This window comes from Anguilla rostrata, chromosome 6 (assembly GCF_018555375.3).
Source record: "Anguilla rostrata isolate EN2019 chromosome 6, ASM1855537v3, whole genome shotgun sequence".
NCBI classification, from domain to species: Eukaryota; Metazoa; Chordata; class Actinopteri; order Anguilliformes; family Anguillidae; genus Anguilla; species Anguilla rostrata.
Window position 1 is genome coordinate 11,269,280 of NC_057938.1, and position 8,651 is coordinate 11,277,930.

An 8,651-nucleotide genomic window follows, 5' to 3' on the forward strand; every position below is an offset into this window, starting at 1 on the left:
GACTGCACTTACTTTTTGAAATGTTCATACTGTATTTCTTTTTACAAAAATAAATCCTGAGCATAAAGTGAGCTCTATCTCCCCCCAGTGGCCTAATTTCATCAAATCTTTTAAACCTATAAAAAACCATGTAGCACACAGAGAGAATAAATACTCTGCATACATCTGTCTGATCGTTTTTGGGGATAAAAAGTCGCAGAAAAGGTGGCCTTAGATAAACCTAATATCATCCAATCAGATATCTAAATTAATTCTGTGATGTACTCATTAATGGAACACCTGGCACATGTACATGTAATATATTAACCCTGATCATATAACATTATGTTTAATATTTCAACAGTTTTCTGTTAAAATAGTTTTAATAGACTTAAAACAGACTTTAGTGCCAGGCTTTTGATTACATGAAAGAATGAATATATTCCAAGCTCCCCGTTGAACCAGCACTGGCAAATTGTTCATACTACTTCCATTTAAAGTCCATGTGCAATATATTTCTCCGGCATTTGATGTGTTCAGTAAGCCAGATATATACTGACTTATTTCTAATGCATAAACAGGAAATGCATGCAGTTTCTGAACTGGAGAGCTGGAGGTCTGGCATGGCGTATCCATCAAGTATGGATGCATGGATACATATCAAATTAATTTCTGATTGGCAGCCCACTGAACAGTCTCTTAGCTGATAGGTTAAAATGCAAAATGCCATGTAATTTGTTTAATGAACTCAGACTTCATATGACTAATACCAAACCCTCTTGTAGTGGGCAGGGTAAGAACTTTGTTGCTTGTGGGATAAAAATAATAATACATTTCACTGTATTGAATAACATATCATGGTATGTTTCTTTGATTCTGTATATAAAACATAGCAATCACAAAATTGTTTTTCTGATTGCATTTAAAAACTGCCATTAGCACATTATAGCCTATGTGGACAAGAGTATGGAATTGTAAGGAAGTAATGTAAAAGTTGTAAAACATTTTACTCTATAATTTCCAGTCGCAAACTAGTTAACCTGCTCCGAAAAGTCGGGAAAACCTATTGACTAGAGGGTTTGCAAGTTCAAATCCCGAATGAAGCACTAATGGCTCTGGGTGATCTGGTATGTGCTTCAGCTGGCAGAAAGTCCCCTGTTTGGACATAGTGAGATGCTCTTATCAGTGCTGAAAACATGCTGTGCTGCTGAGCGGCCCTGAGGGTGGGGCTGGCAGCAGCGTTGCCTACTCCTGAGAGAAGAAAGTCCTAATATTGTCCTGCAGAAGCCTCTTTCCATGGCTTCCACTTCTTTTCTTTCCCCCCCCCCCCCCCTCTTGTATGATTGTTGCGATTCATGTTTCCATTTTTATTATTTTTGGCAATACATTTTTTTTTAAATTTTTGTTTATATAACTGCTGCTAATACAGTAAAGGGGCTATATCTCGATGACAAAACTAGCAAGTGTTTATCTGGCTGACACTGTGCCCTGAATCTCCCCGAGTTGTGGGAGGGAGGGGGGGTGGGAGGCGTGTATAGAGTATAGAGCACAAACTGCTTGGTACGGGAGGAAACAGTGGGGATATCCACTACAAGGTATGTGACAGAGGAGCCTGGAATCTGTGAGGGGTCTTTGGGAATTCAAAGGAACGGAGATACAAACTCCCGTCAGTCTTTAAAATCAAGCACCAGCTGGATACAAGGGTAAGTCATTGTGAAGACTGTTTTTCAAATGTGACAGAACTCAGCTGATAACCAGAGGGTGCCGCTGTCTGCATACTTCTGATAACTGAGCATTCAGCAGAACACAAACGTTTGTAGGTTTTTACTAAAAATGCCGCAAAACTATTCTGTTATGTGGGACATTTGTTGCAATGGATAATTTTCATTTTCCAGCTGTAAATGGAAACAAAATTGAAAAATCCATCTACATCCCATTTAAGATACAATTTTCAGTATATTGCCACAAGTATTTTCAAGTATAGCAAAGATGATGATGAGGTGGGAGTCAACTAGAACTTGAAATGTTTTGTTATACTAAACATATCCACTAGAAGGATGAAAAAAGATTATACAAAACAAAATGTAATACTTCCTGAATTGGGCATCCCCCACAGACAACATTCTGTGGCACTTTATCACATATACAGTAGCAGTTTATATTGAGTGAAATTGTAACTTTTATTTGCAAAGATATTTTGAACCACAACTTGGTTTCATAAGTTTCAAGTTTAGGGAGTATGTCTCTTTCAGTCAGTCTAGCTGTATATTAATTATATTAATGAATGCTTCTGTATATCATCTAGGAGCACATGGATAGGGCTGTGTACCTCTACTTGCTCTACAGCATGTGGGCTGTTACTGCAGTCCAAGGAAACTGCCCAGCGGGATGCCAGTGTGACAAACTCAATCAAGTCCAGTGCCGGGGTCAGAATATCACGGACGTCCCCAGCTCCTTTCCACACGAAACCAACTACATTTACATAGCCAACACGAGCATCTCCATTTTAAAGCCAGGTGACTTTGACAGCTGCGCCACAACTCTGAAAAATGTGAATATTAGCTATTCTGGTGTAACGGAGATATTAGATGGCACTTTCAACAAAACTCAAAACCTGATAGCCCTGAGTCTAAGGGGAAGCAAACTGACAGGCCTACCGGGGAAACTGTTCTGGAACCTGAAAGGTCTACAGCGACTCCTGCTGGACAGGAATAACATCACGGCACTTTCACAGGAGACCTTCCAGGGTCTGAGCGAGCTTAGGTCCCTCGACCTGTCCCGAAACGCCCTCACCACGATCCCGGAGAGCAGCTTTGACGACTTGGTGAATCTGAAGCAGCTGTCCCTCTACCAGAACCGCATCAAGCATCTCCCGGCAAAGCTGTTCTACGGCCTACACAAACTGCAGGAACTGTACCTCTCCAGAAACTGCCTGTCGGTGCTGCCAGGGGGGATCTTCTCCCAACTCGTGGCCCTCTCCAAACTGTCCCTCTTTCGTAACTGCCTGGAGAGGCTGTCTGTCGGAGTTTTTGGACCCATGCCTCTCCAGGAGCTCTGGCTCTATGACAACAGGCTGACCCACCTGGACGACGACGTGTTCCAAAACCTGACCCAGCTCCGTCTGCTGGTTCTGAGCAGGAACCAGATCAACTCCACCTCAGTCCACGCGTTCCGGGGCCTGACGGCACTGGAGGAGCTGTCCCTGCACACCAACAGGCTCGTCAGCCTCCAGGAGGGCACGTTCAGCGGGCTGACCTCGCTGGTCAAGGTCTCCCTGCAGCACAACCGCCTTCGGTCCCTCCCTGGGAGGCTCCTCCACGGTCTGCCTGGCCTCAGGCGCCTGGACCTCCACAACAACTCCCTGCCCAATCTGCCCCAAGAGCTCCTGGCCTCCCTGGAGAGGGCTGACCAGGTGCTCCTGAGACAGAACCCGTGGCAGTGCGACCAGGATATCATTCCTCTCAGAAACTGGCTGCACCGCCACCGCACCAAAGTGCAGAATTTCATTGAGGTGGTGTGCCACTCGCCCGAGTCTTTGAGCGGCACCAGCCTGGCAGACTTCCAACGGCAGGTTTTGGGGGAGGACATCGATGTGATTATCGTAGCGCTAGCCTGCACTCTCATCATTACCATCCTCCTTGGCATCATCTTCTTCTGGAGAAAAAAAGAGAAGAAGGCCTCTAAACTCCCAGACCGAGATTCAGACAATCCTGTTCAAATGGAATGAAAAGTCCACCGGCAACCTATTGGGCAGCCAACTCTCAGTTAACTATCAGGACTGGATAAGCACATGCCAACTTCATATATACAATATCTATTTGTGTATGTGTGTGTGAGTCTGTGTGCGTGTGTGTGTGTGTGCGCGCGCGTACGTCTTAATTTCTCCTCAAATAAACAAGCTATCATCTCCCAATCACCCTTATGCTATGTGTATATGCTGTGTGTTCATGCAATAATATCATTTATAAAAAGAAAAATAATAATACTATGCAACAATAAATGGTTTGTGGCAGATCTATAAATTATTAGAACAAATACGTATAAATGAGTCACCTCATCATATATAAGTCATTAGTATTATTCTTTTTCCATAAATAATGTTGTAACCATGACACTTATAAATTCCATACTTGCTTGAAGGTATGTTAAATGGCAAACCTGTATATTGGCATGCTATTAAAATGTCTTTGTTTTGAAACAACATGTCAATATATTTTAAAATGACATGAGTATCTAAAGTCATTAATTGAAAGCATTCTGCATTTGTATGTATACAAACCAGTTTTACAATGAATAAAGGGGTGTTTTGTCATTTAATATTTGACATGCCTTGTGGTTTTATAAAATGAACTACACACGTGCCAGAACTCTCTTTTACAACACAGGCCAAGCATACTGCCTGGTTAAGCCCCAAGCAAACCATGTCATTACATCCACTTAAAGAGCACATGTGTTCAAGTTCAGTAATAAAAGAGTTTTAATTTGATTTCAGTTCTAGCACTTTATTTTGTGCCCAGTATTTTGCCCAGCTTGACCTCTGGGTCACTTATCCCTTAATATACAGGAAGCTCCGCAGTGGTTGGGGTAAAAATATTTTTTCTTCATTTGTACTCCACCATTTTATATTTGCAATCAGACTATTCACATGTGGTAAAGGTGCAGACTCTCAGCAATTCAACTTTCAATCAATTTTTTGATTACAAATCTAAAATTGTGGAGTACAGAGCCAAATAAGTTTAAAAAATATCTTTGTCCCAAACATTATGGGGCTCACTGTAGATATTCTTCAGCACATACACATGTTGCCTGATGTTGACTTTGTATATCTTACAGATGTACATAAAGCAGAGCAATGACTCAGAAGTGACAAGCTGTTGGCTTTGATCAGAGAACAGATAGAAAAACTAACATAAAACCTCCCCAAAATGACATATGCAAATACACACTTCTGCAAGATAGGTGGATGAACTTTGCATAGAGTGATTTCACCCACGTTCAAAGTACAGGCAAAGTTTGCCGTGGAACTGGTGGAGACAGTAAAAAGCGATGTAGTTTTATTTGGCTCACTATGATTGTAAATGCAGTCGACTGATATATTAAAACGATTATCTTCTCCTTCACCGATTTTAATTACAATTGTTCATCAGATGCACCCATGACTAGTGATGGGAAAGTGAGGTTTTGTGAGCCCCATAATGGGTGAGGTAGCACTGATCTGTCAATCACCAACTTGTTTGAACCTATTAAAAGGTTTTGCTCACTAAAACCAAACACCAAGATGACACCCAGAGGACCAACATTACATTCCAGTCAATAAGTTACCGCCAAGTTTTTGTTTATAGAAGCTCATTTTCCCAACAGCACTTGGAAGATCATTACTGGTGTGACTAAAGGTCATTTCAACCAATAACAAACTACTTTGCCCTACTGAATACAACTGGTGTGTTACTTATTCCTGCGATACGGTTTCAGTTCTAGTCATCCTCTCAGCTTGAGTCTGCATAGTACATGTTTTCTTCCTGCCATTTCTGTCACACGGAACAAGAAACACTTAGGTAAGCCAAACCTTTTTTTAATGCTAAGTTCCAAAGTTTATTTAGATAATGAAGAGACATTACCACATCTCACTGCCAAATGTCAATAAAAAACTGAAAAATGTTATCTACAGTATGTCATATCATGATTACTTATAGTCACCACTTAAATTTAATGTAAATGGAATTTTGTATTGAGGAAATTTAATTAATTACCAACTTCTAGCATTTACATAAGACATGACAGTTTAACCTCACAGAGGTTTTAGAAAGATTTAGTGAAGCGATATTCTTCCAATAAATAATGTGTGTTATTATACATTATATGACTATATGAACTGGTTTGTCATAAAAATACATCTTTAAAAAATCAGCTCAAACTAAAAAAAATATAAAGGCTATATATTTTATATTTTTTAAACTAAAAAAAAAATATGTGCCAAAAAAAACTGCTTTATTCTCGTAAGTGAAACAACTGAACACAATAATGGAAATATCTTCTGGAAATATCATGTTATGTCAACTACAATAGCCCAAAATATAAACAAATACTTTTCTAAAATCAAATAGCCATACATACTAATCTCAGAATAAAATTGTAAAATTCTGCAATGTTATTTCAGGGCAGAGGGAAACTGACAGTTATCTAGAATGTAACCTGTTCACTAATTTTCATTTTTCATTTTTTTTTTAGAACGAAATGATGACCAAAGCCTTTTGTGTAACTTTATTCATCTTGCTGCAGCTGTCTTACCATGGGTACAGCTGCCCCACAAAATGCCAGTGCTTCACTCCAACTCGGGCCATCTGTTCGGATGAAGGGAGTACGGACATGCCCCAGAACATCTCCTCGGACGTGAGGGAGCTGGTCATCATGACTACCGGCATTATGTATTTGCGCCCCAGAGCCTTTCCGGATGGTTCCAAGCTCTCCAAGCTGGTCTTCCTCAACAACCTGCTTCAGGGGGTCTCCCGCATGGCGTTCAACAATCTGTCGGGGCTAGAGGAGCTGGAGATCAGCGGGAACCACCGGCTTGAGGAGCTGTACTTGGGAACGCTGAGCGAGCTGCGAAACCTGACCACGCTGGTCCTCAACTTCAACCGCTTCAGGGTCCTGAGGGAGGGGCTGCTCCATCCACTGCAGAAGCTGGAGACCCTGCAGCTCAAGGGCAACGTCATTTACCAGCTCACCGACGACCTGTTTCAGCAGCTCGGCAGGCTCCGCCTCCTGGACCTGTCGCTCAACACGATCTCCACCGTGAATAAGGAGATCTTCAGAAACCTGGGCCAGCTGCGGACCCTCAGGCTGGGCTACAACCTGATAGAGGCCCTGCCCCCCGACACGTTCGATGGTGTCCCGAGGCTAAGGGAGCTAAGCCTCCAGGGCAACAAGATCGTCAGGTTCCCCCAGGCCCTCTTCTCCCGACTGGCCCAACTGGACAAGCTCAATCTCCGCGGCAACCAGATTAAAGAGCTCACCGCCGACGCGTTCCCACCAGGGCTGAGCGAGCTGAACCTAGCGGACAACAAGCTCACCGTGCTCTCGCCGGAGATGTTTCAGGGGCTGCCTCGCCTAACCTGCTTGCTCCTGTCCAAAAACCAGCTCTCCGTCATCCCGGAGGACCTGTTCCAAAACCTGACAGCCCTGGAGCACGTGGACCTGTCCCACAATCTGATTGGCGGCCTGCCGGAGGTCGTGTTCAGGGGGCTCTCAGAGCTCGCGGTGGTGCACCTGGAGAACAACAACATCAGCAGCCTGCCGAGCGGGCTGCTTGAGGACCAGGATTACCTGGAGCAGCTGTACCTGTCCGACAACGCGCTGCAGAACATCCCCGTCGAGTTCATGGGCTTCTTAGCCCACAATATGGTACGGCTGCACGGCAACCCCTGGACCTGCGACTGCCACTTGCTCTACCTCTACGACTGGCTGGTGTACAGCACGGGTTTGAATCAGGATACCTCCAACATGTACTGCAGGGCGCCCTCATTCCTGAGTGGCAGGGGATTAATGTCTTTGAAGAGGGAGCAGCTTGTGTGCGCAGCAAACACCAGCACTCCTCTTCAGAGCACCCACGAGGCTGTCACTCACCCCGAGGAGACCCCGCCCACCACTGGCTGCGTTGTCCAGGAAACCAACAGCACCATTTCTGTCAAGTGCACCAACGAGAAATGCCCCCAGATCAAACTGCGAACCTGGTACCGCAAGGAGGGGTACACTGAAGACACTTTCACAGAACACATATTACTTCAGGGTACCCAGTGCCTTAATTCCACTATAACCATCACTTTTTAGATAATGAATCTAAGCGTGACTGTGACACATATTGAAATGACATCTCCAGCAGTGCGCACCTTAAGACTTTCTCAGTATCTAATCCCACAGCTAGTGATTGGTGGTAGAGACCCATCATCAGTAGGGTTATCATGTGCTGTCAGCTACCATGTACAGTCGAACAGCTTCAGTTTCCACAGTTAAATAAGTCGCTTTGTTCATGATGTTGTGTCAGTGATGATACATCATTCCCATTTTAGTGTTCAGGTAGCCTCTGTCTCCCATCGCTACGTCACAAAAGGACTTTTCCCAAAGGAAACAGGAGTTTTCCTGGGGGGCACTGTTAGTCTTTCTCACTCAGTGTAGTGGGTACAATAGTAAATCATGGATGAACTGCTTCTCTGTGACAACGGAAAGAAATGTACAATTTGAAGAATAGTTCCCAAGAAAAAGCAGCTATCCTGAATCCTGCTTTTATGTATATTTGAGACACAGAATGACAATACTATTACACTAAATTGCAACAACGGAAACAGCGGGTCAACTAAATACGAGAAGTGCAAGATATTTTGCTGCATATATTTTGCACCAATTAAGTTGTTAAAGCAATGTTAATAAACCCTTGCTTTAAGTGTTTTAAGTGCAGCTCCCTTGCACAGACATAATATTGTTTTAATAAAGTTGGTGTTAAAACTCAAGCATTTTCCGAGGACATTTAGGCCAGAACGGAGCTGGTTTCTTGACAGGAGGGTGGGAGGGCTCTTTGCCAGTGACAAGCAGGGTCAGGCCCCAGCTCCATAACTCCCCTGTGCAACTCTGCGGGAGAACTCTGTCTGTTACCTACCTATTTAATGCTTCAATTAAAC

General features: G+C 43.4%; 1 protein-coding gene across 1 annotated transcript; it reads left to right on the forward strand.

Moving 5' to 3' along the window:
• Positions 1 to 1,216: 1,216 nt before the first annotated feature.
• Positions 1,217 to 8,257, forward strand: LOC135257939 (slit homolog 2 protein-like). The gene is made up of 3 exons (XM_064341158.1): positions 1,217 to 1,682; positions 2,285 to 3,703; positions 6,208 to 8,257. The coding sequence occupies exons 2-3, from the start codon at positions 2,291 to 2,293 to the stop codon at positions 7,804 to 7,806; spliced, it is 3,012 nt and encodes a 1,003-aa protein (XP_064197228.1). The 5' UTR covers positions 1,217 to 1,682; positions 2,285 to 2,290; the 3' UTR covers positions 7,807 to 8,257.
• Positions 8,258 to 8,651: the final 394 nt, after the last annotated feature.

What these genes read in the sequence shown, in the direction of transcription:
- LOC135257939 (XM_064341158.1), top strand. Translation starts at nt 2,291, where the DNA reads ATGGATAGGGCTGTGTACCTCTACTTGCTCTACAGCATGTGGGCTGTT. An exon ending in ACAATCCTGTTCAAATGGAA is followed by an intron (nt 3,704 to 6,207) that starts TGAAAAGTCCAC and finishes TTTTTTTTTTAG; the next exon opens with AACGAAATGATGACCAAAGC.